General features: G+C 49.2%; 1 protein-coding gene across 2 annotated transcripts; it reads right to left on the bottom strand.

Moving 5' to 3' along the window:
- Positions 1-9,227: 9,227 nt before the first annotated feature.
- SELENBP1 (selenium binding protein 1) lies at positions 9,228-18,026 on the bottom strand. 2 transcript variants are annotated; one of them, XM_061120839.1, is made up of 13 exons: positions 17,897-17,999; positions 15,490-15,515; positions 15,098-15,154; positions 14,842-14,954; positions 14,423-14,608; positions 13,626-13,746; positions 11,932-12,114; positions 11,471-11,649; positions 10,691-10,769; positions 10,474-10,595; positions 10,128-10,220; positions 9,845-9,963; positions 9,228-9,646 (listed from the first exon to the last, which is right to left on the bottom strand). In XM_061120839.1, the coding sequence occupies exons 3-13, from the start codon at positions 15,102-15,104 to the stop codon at positions 9,484-9,486; spliced, it is 1,365 nt and encodes a 454-aa protein (XP_060976822.1). In that variant the 5' UTR covers positions 15,105-15,154; positions 15,490-15,515; positions 17,897-17,999; the 3' UTR covers positions 9,228-9,483. The 2 variants fall into 2 exon arrangements, with proteins under 2 accessions (XP_060976822.1, XP_060976821.1); XM_061120838.1 differs by lacking the exon at positions 15,490-15,515 and having other exon boundaries at positions 17,897-18,026.
- Between the last annotated feature and the right edge of the window lie 1,222 nt (positions 18,027-19,248).

Below are 19,248 nucleotides of genomic sequence, written 5' to 3'. Positions count from 1 at the left end.
ATCTGTACTCCAGAGTCGCCACCCCCCAGAGTCCTGCTCAGTTTTAATTTAGAGAACAGGGCAACTATGACTGTGATAACTTTCTGTCAAAATGGGGCATAGGACTGCCTCAGCTTGGAGAAGAGACACTGAATTGGAAGTATTCCTGAGTTCCAAGGGGTGGATTCAAACAATTGCTAATCAGAGAAGGGAAGAAATACAAAAACAGAGGGGAAACAATCAAATGGTGGTACAGCCTTGAGACGGGTCCTGGTTCCTACTCAAAGAAATAGGCATAACAATGTCTTTTGAGTTCTTCTACAGAACTGGAGCCCCCACCCAGGTGGAAGATGGTAACTTCAGACTAAACACAAGATTCCTAGAACACAGCTCTGTTGCTTGACCACCAGCCAATCACCCCAAATGTTGCCTCCTGTTTCTGGGGACCAGTGATGACCATCCTGTTAGGTCTCCTGTTTGGCCCCTGTCTATTTTATCTCTGAGAGGCGCCAACAGTTTCAAACTAAGTTGCTGTTATTACAAGAGTAAAAGCTGGTTTCAGATATAAAACACCCCAACTTAGGTCAGGTATAGAGAGACTTCTGCTCTGCTAGGCAGGCCTATGCCCAGGCACAGCAGGAAGAAGTTACAGAAGAAAGAGACCTCCACCCCAATTCCCAAAAAGCATCTTGAGTATGAAGTCTCTCAAGGGGGAGTTGTTAGAGAAAACACACTGCCTGTCCGTCCACCTAATGTTACTCAGATCTCAATATTCGACTGTCCCCACAGATGATACAGAAGACCATGTAGCCATGACTACATTGGGCCTTCCATAGAAACAAAGACAGGGGGGAATGTGAGGCTGCCAGGGCTAACACCATGACAGGCGGCCCGGACCTAAGTTTAGATTTCCCCCGAAATGGTAAGATTCCCTACCCCCATCAGGCCACCTGGAGCCAGCCAATCAATATGCACCCAGTAAGAAAAAGGGAACCTATCAGGGGAAAGCTGAAAAGCCCGCGAACGCCCAAGTTTGAAAAGCCCGCGAAGGTTTGAGCCAATAAGATTACTTTGCAAACATGTAACCAATCCGCTTAAGCCCGCTACCAACTGCTTATGCTCACCCTATAAATTTGTGTAACAGCTTGGGCTCAGCGCTTTCTGACCCTGCACCACTGCGTTGGTTGTGGCAGTAAGCCCTGACTCAAGTCAGCAATAAACTTCCCTTTTTTGCGAGTTGCATTGTCTTGGAAGCCTTCTCTCTTCACGCTCGGGGATTCGGACATCGGGCATAACAATATGTGCTGAGGGTGGTTCTAGGGCCTCATATGTGTTACATTTTTAATCTCATAGCAACTCTATCAGATAGGTACAATGATTATCCCTATTTTACAGATGAGGAGACTGAGGTAATGAGAGATTAATACTTTGCCCAAGGTTACACAGTAAGTGATGGACCTAGGATCTGAACTGGGCTGGCTGGATTCAGAATTTGCTCTTAGGCACTATTATACATTGCCTACTAAAATTGGGAAGGAATTTCTTCTTTCTTTAATATTTACTTTTAGGTATGTGTTTGGGTATGGCACATACAATCTTCAATCTTCCTTGCATGTGATCTTTTTTTAGTTTCGGCATGCAGGATCTCTAGTTGTGGCTCTGCCGGAGCCTGCCGGCAAACGAACTGGTCGAGAACGCAATTACCGGAGTACCTAGGAAATAAGATTCAGAAAGATGGGGTTGAGAGGGACGGAGTCAGCTTGCGTCTGACTCCGCCAACTTTATTGAAGAATACCACGCCTATATATATGCTAACAGGAGTTACTAAGAATAGATTGAGGGTTTGCATACGTGCAGAGCTACAGATGTCTTAAATTCCTACACTTAAGATCAGTAAAGCATTACCCTAGCGCCCAACATGATTAAGATCAATAGAACATTAACTAGATAGAAAACAGGCTTCATCAATAGAACATTAACTAGATAGAAAACAGGCTTCAAGCATGATGAGTTTATCAGCACCAGGAAAACAGGCGAAAGGTCACCGGGGTGTTTTTTCCCTGAAGGAGACAAATGCCAGTCTATACTTTAACAAGAAAGGGTGGCAGGACAAAGAGAGACCTTTTGTTCTCTCTTAGGGCCGTAAGGGGCCTGTACGTTCAGGCCGGCTCCCTGCATGGCTCCTAGGCTCTAGTTCCCCCACCAGGGATCAAACCTGGGCCCCCCACATTGGGAGCTCGGAGTCCCAGCCACTGGATTACCAGGGAAGTCCTAGGAGGGAATTTCTTAAACAAACATAAGAATGTAAGCCATAAAGGAAAATACTGATAAATTTAGATACATTAATATTAAAAATAAATTTGTTTTAAAAACTACTGTAAAAAGAATGCAAAGTCAGGCTACAAACTTGGAGATGTTTTCAAGACATAACTGAAAAGGATTGTTATCTGGAATTTATAAAGACCTCCTACAAATAAAAAGATGAAACACTAAATAGACTAAAGGGGCAGAGAAAATGAACAGGAATTTTATAAAAGAAGCAGAAATGGCTCATAAATATGAAAAGTTGTTCATTCTCTATAGTAATCAAGAAAATATAAAGTAAAACCACATGAAGATATCATTTTACACTCACCAATAAACTGGCAAAAATTTAAAAGTCTAGCAATATTGAGATTTGACATGGCTGTGGATCAACAGGGGCTCTCATCCACTGCTGGTGAAAAGTATAACCTGGTATAACTATTTTGGGAAATCGTATATTTTGGTATAACTATTTTGTATTACTTGGTAATGTTGAATGTGTTAATATAATTCTGCAATCCTATCCCTATAGACGTGCCCTAAAGACAGGAGTAAGGTTTATAGTCCCATTGATTGCATTAGCAAAACTGGAAACAACCGGAATGTTCCCCTGCAGTGGAATGATAAATTGTACATTCATATGATGGAATGTCAGAGAGCAGTATAAATGAATGAGCCATGACTACACATATCCACACGGATGAATTTTAGAAACAGTGAAAGAACACAAAAGAAAATATACAGTACAATGCAATGAATAGCTGTTTAATGGCAGGCAAAACTGAATAATGTATTATTTATGGATTTTTACATATCTGGTAAAAAAAAAATGAAAAGTATCGGTATCATTATCATAAAGTTAAGGATATAAGTTACCTCTGGTAAGCAAGGGAAAAAAGGTTTGGGAATAATTGTTCAGCAGCCAATCAATCAATAATGTCTTCCATAGGATCTAATTTAATGTGTTTGTTTCCCAAATGGATGGCCAGTCATTTCAAAATATTTATCATTTCCTTCTTATTATAGTTACTTACTTTTATAATGTTATCTTATACTTTTATCCTATGCTAAGTTCCCTTTTACAGTTGGGCCTATTTCTGGGCCTTTTTCTCTTCTGTTGATTCTATTTGTCTATTAGTCTACCCATAACACTCTATTTTAATTAATGTAATTATATAGTATGTTTAGGGACCTCCCTGGTAACTCAGTGGTAAAGAATTCACCTGCCAGTGCAGGAGATGCAAAAGACATGTGTTTCATCCCTGGGTTGGGAGGATCACCTGGAGAAAGTGAAAGTGTTAGTTGCTGAGTCATGTCTGACTCTGTGTGTGACTCCATGGACTGTAGCCTGCCAGCCTCCTCTTTCCATGGAATTCTCCAGGCAAGAATGCTGGAGTGGGAATGAGGAGATGCAAGAATGAAGAGAAGCCTGGGTTCTCCTCCAGGGGATCTTTCTGACCCAGGGATCTAACCTGGGTCTCCTGCATTGCAGGCAGATTCTTTACTGTCTGAGCCACCAGGGAAGCCCCCTCCCCTGGAGAAGGAAATGGCAACCCACTTTAGTATGCTTGTCTGGAAAAATCCCATGGGCAGAGGAACCTGACGGGCTGTATAATCCATGGGGTTGAAAAAGAGTCAGACATGACTTAGTGACTTAACAACAACAGCAACAGTATGTTTTGATGTCTAATGCTGAAAGTTTTCCATTATTAGTTTTGTTAACTGTAAAAAATTATTCCTACCTAGGGAAGATTATATTTTTCAAGTATGGGCACAATAACATTTCTGGTTCCACATGCTATTCCAGAACCTTGCCACTCTCTCATCAAGAGATGGAATTTGTTTCTTGTCCCCTTAATTTAGCCTTTGTGAGTGTCTCAATAGATGCATGTGGTGGAAGTGACACTGTATGACTTCCAAGTCTGGGTTAGAACAGGTAATAGAGTTTCTTCTTTCCTGTCTCTTGGGACATGCCCTTGGAAACCAGCCACCATGTTGTGAGGAAGCCATGCAGCCATGGAAAGGCCCTGTGTAGGTCACAGCCCCAGCTGGGGTCCCAGGTGACACCCAACATCAGTCATCAGACATGTGAGTGAGTGAGCCATCAAATGGCTCTAGCCTCTAGCCTTTAATTTGCTCCCATTGACACAGAGTGGAACAGAAACAGGCTGTTCCCATAGAGCCCTTTCTAAATTCCAGGTTTGTGAGTAAAAATATTAATCCGCTAAGTTTTGGAGGTCATTTGTTACACAGCAATAGATAGCTGGAACAGTGCATTAAAATTTCTTTTAGTTTTAGAAACATCTTGTCAAGTTTCATTACAAAACCTTCACTCCTCTGAGGTAACATGTTCTGCTAAGTATCATCCCACACCCATTACCCTGTCCTTACAAACACAAGTCTACCTAAATGGAAGTTTTTGTTGAATTTCTTCTTAAAAGTGGGAATTTTACTATATATATGTAAAGTGTATACACACGCACACACCTATCTGCAACTTAACTTTAAAAATAATACTTATTTTTTTTATTTGGTTGAGCCAGATCTCAGTTGTGGCACGCGGGATCTTCAATCTTCATTTCGGCATGTGAACTCTTAATTGCGATATGTGGGATCTATTTCCCCAACCAGGAATTGAACCTGGGTCCCCTGCATGGGGAGCGCAGAGTCTCAGCCACTGGAACACCAGGAAATCTCTGCAACTTACTTTTTAAACCTTACAAAATATTGTACATATTCGTCTGTCAGGTAGTGTTTATAGCAGAAAGCCTGCTAAGCATCAAAACCAGTAAGGCAGGGAAGGGACTCCTAACAGCATGCTGGAGAATGGCCAAGAGCAGATATTTAGAGCATGGAGCCAGGCAATCAAACATATGGAAGATGCAAGAAGGAGGATTATCCTCATTAGTCTCTGAGATGAGTGCAGTTGCCCGAAGGTGCCTTTAGGGAGCCAACCACAGTGTGTGGGAGGGCTGATCATGCTTAATGGAATGGCAGTGGGGTGGACACTTTCCAGTACTCTCACATCTTTCATCATGGTAGACTGAAGCTACGGGTTTTCTCAGGGCGGAAGGGTGTCCCTGGGCTTAGCAAACTCTCCAGAACCTTCCAGATGGTTTCCTAGGCCAACTTGTGGAGCTGACCATGGTGCTGGCAGGAAATCCCAGCGTGATATATCAGAGTTTTCATGTAGCAAGCTCAGCTTTGCTATTGCTCAGTAGCCCAGTGGTGGGCCATGGCGTGGAATCTTCATGAAGACAACAGAGGGAAGTCTTGTCATGGTGGATATATCAGGGATTAGGGGAGACTGGGTCACACATTGCTGGTGACAGGAGGGCCTCTCTTGTATTTGGAGTGTCTGTTCCAGTGATGTAGGGGCAGAAATAGTGAGATGAGGCCAGGATTAGGATGCAGGTGAAGAGGTTTCTTTAAAAAAATAAAGTTTTTATTATTAAAAAATTTCAAATATAGAAAAAAGGAAGGAAAACTATAACCCCCATACACACATACCCATCATCCTGCTTTAAGAATTATCAACATCTGGCCAATCTTGTTTTATCTAGACCTCCTCCACTCTACAACTCACTCACTCTAGATTATTTAATATAGATATTCATTGTATCATTATAGCTGTTACATATATATCAAATAATTAAGGATTTATGTAAATACTTCAGTATGACTAAAAATAAGGACTCTGTTTAACACAGTCCTAATGCCATAATCACGCCTAAAAAATAATCTGTTATTATCATCAAATATCCACTGGGTGTCCAAATTTTTCCAATTTTCTGAAAGAAAATGTATTTTTCTGTGATATGTTCAACACAATAACAGCAAGGTCCACACATTGCATTACATTTGGTTTTGGTTGATGTTTCTTAAATCTTTCTAATCTACATTCTCTCAGTTTATTTGTTGAAGAAGCTGGTTGTTTGCTCTATAGAATTTCCCACATTCCCCATTTTTATAATTGCACCTTTATTGTGCAATAACCTTTTATTATTTAAAAATTATTTATTTGTATTTATTTATTTACTTTTGGCAGCCCTGAGTTATTGTTACTGTGCAAGCTTTCTCCAGGGGCAGTCCTTCTCATTGCAGTGGCTTCTCTTGCTGCAGAGCACGGGCTGTAGGCAAGAAGGCTCAGTAGTTGGGGCTCACCAACTCCAGAGTGCAGGCTTAACTGCCTGACAGAATGTGGGATCTTCCCAGACCAGGGATCATGCCCATGTCCCCTGCATTGGCAAGCGGATTCTTAACCACTGGGCCACCATGGAAGTCCTGTTTTTAACCTTTTAAAACTTGTTCCTCTGTCTCCTGTATTTCCTGTAAACTGACCACGAGCTCTTCAGTCTTGATCAGTTTAATTTTGACTTTTTGGCAAGAATACTTTATGCGTGGTGCTGTGTACTCCCTACTGCATCACGTTAGGAGGTACTCTTTTTGTGATATAAAGATTGAATGATGTAGTCAGGTTTCATCATCTGATCTAGCCATTATGAAACCCCATTTTGGTCTTTCATTGAATGGTTTTAGCAGTCACTGATGATTATTGCCTGGATCCAGTTGTCATTAGAGGTTACACATTGGTACATCCAGATTCTATCACTCCTTCTGAATTTACCAGCTAAAATTCTTTGTTGCTGTTATTTGGTTGGTTGTTTTCTTCATTTTATTTTTGCCTGGGAGTTGGGAGGCTTTGGGGTTGGGGGCACCAATTTAGGGGCAGCATTTGATGTCCCAGGGACTGATGGGACATGGAATCCAGCCCCTAAAGGCTGTCATGCATTGGGGGAGCTGATGGCTACCCCTTCCCACAGGTCAGGACACCTGGGGCCTAACCACCTTGAGGTGCTAGGTTGTGACTCACCAGGACCACATGTTCCTGCCTACCAGTTGACATTTTGTAAAAGATTTTGTAAGGGACCTTTCCTCATCAACTATTTGCTTACCCCAAGGCAAGTTTTTTCTGAAGAAGTTTGGTTATCAAAAAGGACAGGGTAGAAACCTAGGAGAGACTTGTGTTGTCTGGGTTTGAGTGCTAAGTTGCTTCCATCATGTCTGACTCTTTGCAACCCCATGAACTATATAGCTCACCAGTCTCCTCTGTCCATGGGATTCTCCAGGCAAGAATACTGGAGTGGGTTGCCATGCCCATCTCTTCCCAACTCAGGGATTGAACGTCTCTTGTATCTCCTACATTGGCAGGCAGGTTCTTTACCACCAGCACCAGCTGGGAAGCCTGAGACTTCTGTTACGTGCTACATGCTAAGTTGCTCAGTCATGTCTGACTCTTTGAGGCCCCATGGACTATAGCCTGGCAGGCTCCTCTTTGAACTCTGTTAAGGCCCAGTAAATCCCAAGGCTCCCTGAAACTTAATCATCCTTTACAGTCACTTGTTCATTAAGGCAGAAGCTGGATGCTGAGAGTAGGCAGGAATTCTCAGTATAATGTGGCATATATTCGAGCTGAGATGAAGTGTTTGTTGTTGTTATTGTTTAGTTGCTAAGTCTTGCATGACTCTTTTGTGACTACCATGGACTGTAGCCCGCCAGGCCCCTCTGTCCATGGGATTTCCCAGGCAAGGATACTGGAGTGGGTTGCCATTTCTTCCTCCAGAGGATCTTCCCGACCCAAGGACTGAACTCGTGTCTCCTGCATTGGCAGGTGGATTCTTTCCCACTGAGCCACCAGAGGTAAAGCTAGGATGTCACTAAACTGGAGCCATTAGGGAAGGAGGTTTTCCCAGGGATGTGACAGTCTAGCCCAGATGGCAGGTAAGGCAGTGAGAGGGAATCAACACTCAAGTTGAGGTAGATGTTTCAAGGAGCATGTTTAAAGACCTCAAGGAGAGGGAATTTCCCTGATGGTCCAGGGGTTAAGACTCAGTGCCTCCAATCATTGGGGAACTAAGATCCCACATGCTGCATGGCATGGTCAAAACGAAACAAAACTGTAACGACCTCAAAGGGAAAGAGGGGCAGCCTGGCCATCTTGGGGGTCTCAGACTGTTCCAGTATTTAGAATAAAGACATCTTTGTGGAAGACTGAAAAGAAGGTGGATTAATACCTGCATGTTGCTTGGTACTGTCTTGGGTAGACAGTGAAGGAGTCAATGGAATTACTGCTTGGCTGCTGCCTCTTAGATTTCTGAAACTTCCACTGCATTCCTCTTACAAACAACTAATGACTTAATGCAGAGAAAGGAGACATCTCTGATTTGGGCAAAGTTCTAAAACACTGTCCAGGCAAGGGGGGAAGAGTGCTGGGGCCTGGTCTGCTGGGTTGGTTACCTTGATGTCCCAGCCTTCCTGCCCCATCTTGTTCCTGTCTTCCAGATAGGAGGTGACAAACCTAACCTCCCCAGACCGGTGTGTTCTCTCAGTCTTGTCAGCAGCATTGGGAACTGACAGCACATCTATGTCAGGGCTCTAGGGGATCTCCTATGTGTGAGAGGGCAGGTTACGTCCTCCTGGGGGTGGTGGATGAGATGGGTGGGTCATTAAAAGAAAGCACAAATTAGTGACTTCCCTGGTGGTCCAGTGGCTAAGATTCTACATTCCCAGTGCAGGGGGCCCAGGTTTGGTCCCTTGTCAGGGAAGTAGATCCTACACGCCACAATTAACAGCCTGCACAGCCAAATACATAAATGTTTTTTAAAAAATTTAAAAGATTAAAAAAAAAAATAATAGTTTAGGAACACTGGTTGATAGCCTGCCAGCTCTCCTTGTGACAACCACCTTCAAAATCTTCAGGTTCTGTCTGGCCACAGAAGTGAGATTTTGGCACCATTAGCGTCATACAGGAATCATCGGCATGAACTAGTCATCATAACTACCCCGCCCCTTGGTCCTCTTCAGGACTTTCCTGCAAGATACAAAGGGTCGGCAGAGGAGGACCCATAGGCCCAGTGCCCCCAGAGACAAGGTGATCTCAGGAAGAGGTTCACCCGTTTATTTCTTAGAAAAATCATTTCCAACAGCTCATGTAAAAACAGCACAGTGAGCGGCTTGCAGCCGTGGCAGGCAGATGGAGACATGGTTCACTACATGTCAACAGCCTGGGTTTGGCTTTAAAAGGAGAAGCTGCTAAGGGTCGGAGGCTGAGAGAGCAGAGTGAAGCCAGGTCTCTGCAGAATGGAGGGTCCAAAATGTGGAATGCAGCTAGGAGCCAGAGTCGGGGGCTGGGGGGCTGCTTCAGAGCCAGATGTCAGAGCTGCAGTCGCCCCCAGGGTAGCGGAGCTCATGAGCCAGGGCTGGGCCAAGGGGCTCCTTCCCAAAATCCACCAGGAAGTTGGGGTTCAGCTTCAGCCCTCCCCTGACTGTGTCTACATCGATCTGCAGCATCACAGAGCCTTCCCTGGAGGAAACAGGGCAGGAGAAGAAAGAGGTCAGAGGGGGCCACCTCTCCTTCCATCAAAATTAGGTAAGAGTTGGGGGAGGAAGGAGGGCTTCCTGAGGAGGGAGCAGAGTCTGCAAGCGGAGCTGAGGAGTCTTCAGGAAGCCCAACCCCTCTGGGAGAGGAGGGCTGGGAGGGGAGCCCAGGTTGTCTCCTTACCTGATAAGATCAGGGTAAAACTGCTTGTCCCAGGCACTGTACAGTGACGTGGTGACATAGAGACGTGTCCCATCCAAGCTGAGCTGGATCATCTGAGGGCCTCCAGCCACTCGCTTCCCCTTGGGAAAACCAGGGGTCAGACCCCAGGGTCATATACAGATCGTGGGAACCAGTGGGCACCACTCAAACCCTGAGAGGTATTCAGCTGCGGCCCAGCCCTCTCCCCCATACCTCTCCAGCAGGGATCTGAGGGGCCCTTGATCTGTTGGGGAGACAGCCTCACCTTGACCACCAGGGGCTCTGGCTGGCATTTTAGCTCCTGGTCCTCCAAGACCTGCACAGGGCCTCCCTTAACAATGCTGCCCCCGAGGAAGATCTGGATGGGGAGGAGCAGAGCAGAAAGCAGGACAGTGGTGGGTGGTGAGGACATTCCAGGAAGAGCACCTCACTTGCTCATGTTCCCCACGTGCAACCACGATTCCCTGTGGTTCTGGCCCGAACATCCCTCAGCCCCCATCTCTGCTTTTCCTGCACCTTCTTTATCATCCCCCAGGTACTTTGTACCCTCCGCCTCATGTCTAGACGTCTACTTCCTCCCTCCCTCCCTCTCCATCCTGCTGGGACCCCACCTGTCCCGCAAGGCGGGGCCTCTTGGGGTCAGAGATGTCGTACTGTCTCAGGTCCCCGTGCAGCCAGTTGCTGAAGTAGAGAAAGCGGTCGTCCAGGGACAGCAGGATGTCAGTGATCAGGCCTGAGGGTAGGGGGTGGGGTCCAGAGGCTTTAGGGACTCCTGTTCCCCAACCCAGGAATCAACATTCCAATTCCCATGCTCCCCCGAGCACTCACTTGGCATTTCAGGCAGTATCCAGCCCTTCACTTTCTTGGGGGGCACCTGGATCACCTTCTCCACTGACCAAGTCCCTCCCTGCATTGGAGTTAAGAGGCAGAGAGGGGAGCCTGTCAGAGTTGGGTGATGGATGTCAGGTCTAGGTCTCCCCAGAGTATACTGTCTGCAGAGAGAGAGTAGGTACAGGGTCTTCTTGCCACTAGGGTCTAACTCCCACGCAGACCCTCCTAAGGCAGGGATCATGTCTGCTTTCCCCTTGTATTCCCAGCGCTTAGCACAGTGTGTGTGTTAAGTGCTAAGTTGCTTAAGTTGTGTCCGACTCTTTGCGACCCTGTGGACCTCAGTCCACCAGGTTCCTCTGTCCATGGGGTTCTCCTGGCAAGAATACTGGAGTGGGTTGCTGTGCCCTGCTCCAGGGGTTCTTCTCAAGCCAGGGATAAAACCCACATCTCTTTACATCTACCTACATTAGTAGGTGGGTTCTTTACCACGAGCGCCACCTGGAAAGCCCTAGCACAGTGCCTGACTCACTAAATATTTTTTGAATGAATGAATGAATGAATAAATATGGCCAGTTGGGGCTTAGGGAGAAATTAGCCTAGGACAGAGAAGAGAGGCAGGGCAGGTGGCCTTATTTTTAGTTCCTGGGAAGTCTGGGTTGGTGGAGCCAGAGGAGGAGGAGACCTGGGTCACCCTGAGGGAGAAGGGAGTGACACAGTACGGAAGCTGGCAGAGAGTTGACAGGACTGCTGGGAGGAGAGGGCCAGAGCTCACATCACCTGGTTCTTGTAGAAGCGCTGGATGTTAGAGCCAAGGGCACAGCCCACGAAGCCCTGGTCAGCGGCCGGGTTGTGTAGGAAGCGGATCTCCAGGGGGATGAGACCGTCCTGCAGAGTCAGGGTCTGCACCCTCTCATGGCGCTGCCAGTCCCACACGTGTAAGCGTTGCCCATACAGCCCTGGAGTGGAGACGCGGTCGGAAGATGGAATCAGGATCAGGGCAGGAGAGCCTGGGCCAAGGCTGGGGCCCAGCCCAGGGTAGAAGGATGAAAGATGGGTTGGAGGGATCAGAAGGATGTTTGAGCAAGTCAGAACACTCAGCACATCCTATTCCATCACCCCAAGGTTCCAGGATCCACATGAGGGAAGTAAGATGGCTGGAGAGTGGGGGTTTGGAATAGAAAGCAGGGGTTCATGTGAGCAAGCTCCAGCCAGCCCACGGGTATACAGGGGATTCTCACCTGCCTCTACATCAGCAGGGTTGAAGCCATCTCGTAAGACATTGGGAGCTGCCCATTCAGTACTGATCATGACATTGTGTCGAGGTTGGTACCAGAAGTCATAGCCCATAGGCGCAGCACCTCCAGGCCGCTCCCACGTCCCCTTCACCTCAAATGTCTCTCCATCCAGGAGCACAAAACCCCCTGAGCAGTGAGGAAAGTCAAGCGGTAGGTAGAGGTGGTGGAGACAGGCCCCGCATCCAGCCCTCACCCCAGGCCTGTCCGAGAGGCTCTGAGCCCATCGCCTGGTGCCCCTCCTCCCCCTGGGTTTACCAGGTCCTTAGATTCAGGAGCTGGATTTGGCCACCTGTCCAAAGGGTCCCACCCAGAAGGCTGGGTGAAAGGTGGGGACTTGTTTGGTATCCTGTCTCTCATCAGTTCATCCCTCTCCCAGACCACAGGGTTCATTTTTCCTCCCTTGTGCCAGGATCTTTTGGGACTCCATGCCCTATGCTTCCTCCGCCCAGCCTCCTACTTTCAGTGTAGGATTCCTGCCGGAGTCTAACCTCCATTCTGCTCACTACATTTTTTTAGACAGAGAAAATGCTATTCATTTGTAATTCGACATGAGTGCCCACTGTGTTTTTCCCTAGCTGAGTAGGTTGTGACACCTTGACATTTCTTTGCAAATGTAAATAGATGTCTACTCCTAAGTGTTCTTAAATCTTGGAATGTCATGCAACCCATCTTCTGGAAAAAGCAGTTAAATGGAGTCTAATGCAGTAACCTTGATCTACGGCAGTCTAATGCAGTAATCTACTGCAGTCTAATGCAGTAATCAGTAAGGTCATCCATGACCTTAACTGATAGTTCACTCCAAGCCCCCTGGATGGAAAGCTCTGGTAAAACAGGTGAGGCTGGCAGAGAAGCAGTACAGCACGGTGATTAGGACATAAACGGGGGCCATACTGCCGGGTTTGAGTTCCAGCTATGCCACTTAATAGCTGCTGACTTAACCAGTCTGTGCCCCAGTTTCCTGACATGTGAAACAGGGATCACAGTAGCATCTATCTCATAGGTCGTGTCTGGCACATAGTAGACATTTCATGTAAAAGCTATTGACCACACCATAAGTGAGCAAGAAGCTGTGACAGGTAAGGATCCCAAGGATTGTGAGATTTGCTCTTGAGTTCGGGAAGGCTGATATTAAATGTATCTGTTTTCTGAGGCCATATCTGTACTCTCTCACATTCCCCATGGCAGACCAGAACTTGTAAGTGAATTCATCATTCTAAGGCTCATCCTCATAATAATTGAAACAACTGAAGTTACACACATGTGTGCTAAGTCGTTTCAGTTTTGTCTGACTGTGTGCAGCCCTATGGATTGCAGCCCACCAGGTTTCTCTGTCCAGAAACAGAGGTTCTGGGGATTTCCCCAGAGAAACATGGGGTTCTCTAGGCAGGAATACTAGAGTGGGTTGCCCTGCCCTCCTCCAGGGGATCTTCCTGGCCCAGGGATCGAACCCACATCTCTTACATCAACCTGCACTGGCAGCTAAGTTCTTTACCACTAGTGCCCCCTGGGAAGACCAAAGTTACATGATTATCATTTAAATATTGGATGAGACCCCCCCCCTCTGATTCTCCCTGGAAGGTCATTCCATCCCTCCCGTAGTTTGGAATCCGCTTCCCTCACAAGTGTGCCTATAATACCTTTGCTGTTGCCCTTGGGGTCTCCCAGGGCACTGATCATCACCTCCCCACTGGCCAGACAGTGACTGGTGTGGAGGTAGCCCAGATCACACTTGGCATGGATCTCCTTGGGCTCAATGACCTGGAGAGGGGTAAGGAATGATGTCAGAAACTAACAGGGCCAGGAGTCTCCACTCCTCACTCCTCCCCTCCCACACTTCTATTTGCTGACCCACCCTCTTTTCCTTTCAAACATGGACACAATTTTCCCTGTAGGAATATGGCAAAGATTCAGTCTGCAGAGAAGCAGCAGCGTCAGAGACTGACAACTCTCTGGCTGAAAACTGGAATTTCTCTCCTCCCTCCTCCCCGCTCCTCCCCAGTCTTGAGGGCATTCACAGCCCTTTGAGACCATAAGCTCCTCCCAGGCTGGGAAGATGCCAGTGTCAACTCTGTATCACCAGCAGCCAGCAGTGAGTGCCTGGCACAAAGAGGCCACTCAGCAAAGTGTTGAAAGGAGGGATCAGGGGCTCCGCCTAAGGGGAACCCTGGGCTCACTAACTCACTGGTGAAGAAATGGCTCCTTCAGCTCAGAGTGAAAAACAAGAGCCTCCTTCCTCCCTTGTGGTGCCCCTGGGTGACGATAACCCAGCACACCTGGTAACTCTCCTCCAAAGTCCAGCCCCGCTCCCTGCTGCTGAGCCTGACCCTGCGCAGGTGCCCGAGGCCGCTGCTGTAGGGGCGGCTTTCCTGCCCACAGGCTGCCCCAGGCGCTGAGCCCATTAGGGGCTCAGAGCTGGCTAGGGCAGAGGACGTGCCTTGTGCAGCTTTGGAGCGCGGGGCTCGGTGGCCACATCCACCACATAGACTCGGGAGGAGATGAGACTGGGTAGCACCAGCTTGGTGCGCGACTTGGTGCTGTCCCCGAAGCAGCTGCTGCAGGTGTTCCATCCTGAGTGATGCAGTTCGTCCTTCAGGTTGGGCATGGGCAGCCGGTGGATGACCTAGCAGAGGAGAGGGGGTATGGGTGGTGCTTATCCAGACCGTGCCTCTGTGTGTTTTTCCAAAAGGGGCCCCCTGGACCTGCTGCAGCTGGCAGCTAAGCACAGCCCTGATCCCAGCACTGACCTTGCACATGGGTGGGGGTACTCTCGTGCAACGAACAACCTGAACCACCAGAGCCAGGGCAACCTAGAGGGGGGTTTCAGGGCCCTCTGGTGTCCAAGCCCCACCTCACCTGGGAATACTGGGGAGACTTGGGGTTAACATCCACAGTGGCCAGGTAATCCGGGGCTTCAGTGCCTGTGTTCCGGTAAATGCAGGGCAGGTAGACAAGCTCCTCCCTGGGTCCTGGAGGGTAGAAAGCAGGCAGTGGGGGTGATGGGCTGGGGAGGAGGGCCAGACCAGGGCAGGGTGTGCCAGCAACAGGGTCAGTAACCGGTACTGGCTTGCCCACTCCTGGGGATGCTGGATCTCAACCTTCTCACACGTACCTTTCATGGCCTCCAGAGGGGAAGGGTAGCCAGGTCCGCACTTCCCACATTTGGTCGCTGTGGAAACAATGGGGCTTGTTGGCTGGACCACACTCTGGAGGGCGAAGGCTCCTTCCTTGCATGCTGCAACCCCCAGCCCTCCCATCCCGCCACTGGCCAAGGCAGAGGGACAGTCCCAGGTCCCCTCCAGATCCTCCTGAGTGTGTGGGAGTGGTGGGAAGAGTTGCAGAGATACAGCTTGAAGGTGCACAGACCCTCAAGCAGGACCCAGGGGAGGCAGGAGGAGGGGAAGTGCAGGGGAGGCTGTGTGGTGCAATGGTTATGACATTGACTTGGGTCCTCATCTCAGCTGGTCACTGACTGGCCATGGGAACTTAGACACATCACTTAACCTCCTTGGCCTCAGTTTTCACATCATCTGTAAAAAGAGGGTAAAAAGAATACCACAGCGGGCTTGTATGAGAAATAAAACAGGAGTTGAAGTCAAGCGTGAGGCTGTGTACTGGCCTGGGAGCAGCCAGTAAACCCTAGTTGTGCTTGATGAACAACCCTCAGGTGGCGCCTGTTCATCTCATTTCACTTGAAAGGAATCTAAGCCAGGAGCCGGGATACTTCCTGCTTCCCTCCCCTCTGGGTCCTGACCTCAGGCTGCCAGCCAGCGCTAGGGTTATATAACCAAAAGTCTGGGAAGGGATAGGGGGCTGAAGTTCAAGGCTGCAGGACTGACACCAGCTGAAGATCCTTAGATCAGTCTCTACCCCTGGGTGGGCCCCATCCACTTGGTTTATCTGTAAACCAACCCTGGAGAGTTCAGATGCCCAACCACTAGAGCTGTAGGAAGTGGCCCTCCTTGTCCCCTGAAGTCTGGCAAGAGAAGCCACATGGATCTAGGCGACCAAAGTCAGTCCCTGACAAGGAGGACTACCACTTAGGCATTAAGCATCAGGTTTTGGGGCCTAACTTGGAGGAAGGGCTGAGGAATAAACAGAGGGAGCTGTAGGCCGAAAGAAACCCTAGAGTGAAGTTCACAGGACTTGACATGGCCTCCCTGCCTGGAGCATGGCCAGCCTGGCCACTGCTCCAGAGTCCAACCTCCACTGGAACCTGGGCTCAGCCCCCAGCCAAGGAGCCAGGTCCCCTACTTGCAGCAGCCACGTGACTTAGGAGTCTGAAAGGCAGTGACAGCACTGTAGAGTCCAGAGTGCAGTTTCAAGGTCCAGGTTTGACATCTACTCTCTCCATTTTCTCCCCTTTGCCTAAAAGGGCTAATAATACCTCACCTTCTTCTCTAAGTGGCCGTGAAGGTCAAACAAGACAAAGTATTTAGAAGTACTTTCAGGTGAGAAATGTTGTATAAATATGGGTAGGGCTGTGCCAGAGATCCAAGGCAGTGCCTGGTGCCCAGAGAGAAGGCTGGGCCGGGATGGGACAGGTGAGGCCCAGCCCCAAGGAATTAATACTTGTTCAGCTCTGCAACCAAGCTGTGTCAGGGTTTGGCACAGGAGGTAAGGGGGAAGGGAAGGAGGTTGCCAGAAACAGAATGGAAGGAGGTTCAAAACTCCAAGACCTCAAGGGACTTCCCTGGTGGTCCACTGGTTAAGAATCCGCCTTGCAGCACAGGGGATGTGGGTTCGATCCCTGGTCGGGGAATTAAGATTCTGCAGGCAGTAGGGCTACTAAACCCACAGCTCTGGAACTTGTGCACCACAACTAGAGAATCCTCGCTGCAATTAAAAGATCCCTCATGCCGCAACTAGGACGCCATGCAGCCAAAAAAAAAAAAAAAACCACAAAAAACAAAAAAACTCCAAGACATCAAGACAGAGATACAAAAACTGCAAAGCCAGAGACTGAGAGAAGTAAAGATATGAAGGAGGTGTGTTGTGAAGGAGGTATCGCGCCTAAGCACCATCCTCCCATCCCAGAGCCCAAGTGCCCCATGCCCCAACACCCACAGCATTTTTCTCAGTCAGGGTCAGGTCCTGTGAGCCACTCAGACTCCACTGAGCATTAGTCCTCTTTCTGGGGGAGCATCTATCTTAAGCATCTCAAGCATCATCTCTGATATCTTTGGGTTTGAGATGAGTCCAGGGGTTCTTCCAAAGCCAGGCTGCCTTGTTGGGCATTCCACCAGTACAGGAAAGAGCGAGGTCCCAAGAGGCAAGAACCTCAATACTCCCAAGCAGACCCAGGCTCCTCCTCAGCCTGACATCAAGAAGTCCATGGATAGGGGAATAGGAGAGCTTGGAGACTTGGAGGACTGAGAAGGTGGGAGGCACTGAAACAGTCTGAAACACCCCTCTCCCCCGCCCCCCGTTTTAAGAGAGTGTGCGGACTCTCTGATCTCCCTCCTGGAGTGATTGGTGGGGCAGGATAGCTAGAGAGTGACCTGGCCACGGAAGGCCGGGTTCCCTGGTCCCTGCAGTAAGAAGCTGGCCTAGGGCTGAATCAGGGCTGTCAGTCTCCCATGGTAACTGTCAGAGAGGGTACAGTTGCTCCTAAGTGCCCTCACCGGTACGTATTTTCTCAGCTGCAGCAAGGCGCCCTGGTCCCAGGTTGCAGCTGGGGAGCTGGGTGGGAGCCCAAGGTCACCCTTCCCAGAAGTCCCTCTGCCTTCCCAGATGGACGATTCCAGAACTTTGGTTCTGGGAAATGCAGGGGTGCGGGTGGGGTGGCGACGGTGGAGCAGAGCCGGGCGGCTCCCTCCGCTAACCAGCTCCCCTCCAGGCTTTCGGTCACTTCCTGTGGGGGGCGGGCCAGCGGCGGGCAGCGCACGGTGGTCAGAAGCCCCCTCCTTACCCATGCTGCTCGCCGGTGCGCTTTGCTCCCGAGGGGTCTGCCAGGAGTGGGCAGAGAGAGAAGGTTGTGCAGGTGTCCAGGCTGGCTGGCTGTGCGGGAAGGGGGCAACCGGACGGGGATTTATACAAACAATTGGGGTGGGCGGGGCAGGGGGAGGGCCCGGACCGCAGCTGGGAGGGAATGACGGGTAGCGGCTGGCCAGCTGGGGCACTTTCAAATGGCCTGGGCAGCTGTTTGTGTGAGAGTGCAAGTGTATGTGTGAAGGAACCTGAGCGTGTGCAGATGTGCACTGTGTCTGGGCACGTTTCCCTTTAGTGGGGTGGGTGCTGGGCATGTGCTCTCGTGTATCTGGGCGGGTTCTCGCTCCTGTATACCCGTGTGCTGCCTGCGTGTGTACTTTCATGCGTGTGCCTGCGGGAGTGTGTATTTGTGTCTGTGTGGCTGTGTATGTGTGTGCCCGTGCACATCTGTGTACCTGCCAGAATGTTTATGCCTTTGTGGGCATGGCCATGCGTGTTTGCATGAGTGTGTATGCTCACACATTTCTGGATCTCTAAACGCTCATCTCTGCACGTGGACCTGACTCTTGGCATTCAGAGACCCTGAAGACTGTGGGCTCATTTGCTCCCCCATCCATAGCCAGGGTCAGCTCTCTCCTGAGGTTCCTTCTTATTCCAGACATCTGTGTTCCCCAGGGCTGCTCACCCATGTCTTCCTACCGCAGCTGCCCTGACAGGAGCCAGGGCGCGGCTGGGTGTACAGGTTCCACCTTCCCCAGACCCATTCACTCCTCATAAGCTTTGAAGTGGAAAGAAACTTGGCAGTGCTCATTATTACCCTTTACTACCCTCATAAACCTCAGAAGGTGAAAGTGGAATGCCTCCCCCTCATCTCCCAGCCTGGTGCCTCAGTAACTCCTTAGGGCAGCATAATAGGGCCCAAGGACAGTCCAGCATGATGCCATTGTCCCTAGCTGACCGTGACAGGCCCTAAAATTCAGACTCTCCATCTATCCAGGAAAAGAGTTCTCCAACTGGAGGATTCCATGACTGCTGAGCCTGCTAATATAGTGTCCCAGCCCCTAGGCAAATGACAGCTACTTGCTCAAGAACTGAGGCATGGTTGACGCCTGATCCCTTAACTCTCTGGGGGCTGCCCTCATCTGGGGAGCGAGGGTTTAGAGAGCTGGACAAGAGGACCCTGACAAATTGCTCTCCATCTCGAAACCAAGGGCCCCCTCTCTCATCAAACTTGGCCACGTGACTGGGGTAACCCCTGCCACCCTCTTGTAGGAACCTGCTGGCTCTGGTCTCAGGAAGCCTCTTTCATCTCCTCTGATGAAAGCTCAGCAG

This window comes from Dama dama, chromosome 20 (assembly GCF_033118175.1).
Source record: "Dama dama isolate Ldn47 chromosome 20, ASM3311817v1, whole genome shotgun sequence".
Lineage (NCBI taxonomy): Eukaryota > Metazoa > Chordata > Mammalia > Artiodactyla > Cervidae > Dama > Dama dama.
Note: the sequence above shows the minus strand (reverse complement) of the source record. Positions and strands in the feature narration are given on the sequence as shown.

What these genes read in the sequence shown, in the direction of transcription:
- SELENBP1 (XM_061120838.1), bottom strand. An exon ending in CCCTCTGGAGGCCATGAAAG is followed by an intron (nt 14,955 to 15,097) that starts GTACGTGTGAGA and finishes TCTACCCTCCAG; the next exon opens with GACCCAGGGAGGAGCTTGTC. An exon ending in TTTTACCCTGATCTTATCAG is followed by an intron (nt 9,647 to 9,844) that starts GTAAGGAGACAA and finishes TGTTTCCTCCAG; the next exon opens with GGAAGGCTCTGTGATGCTGC.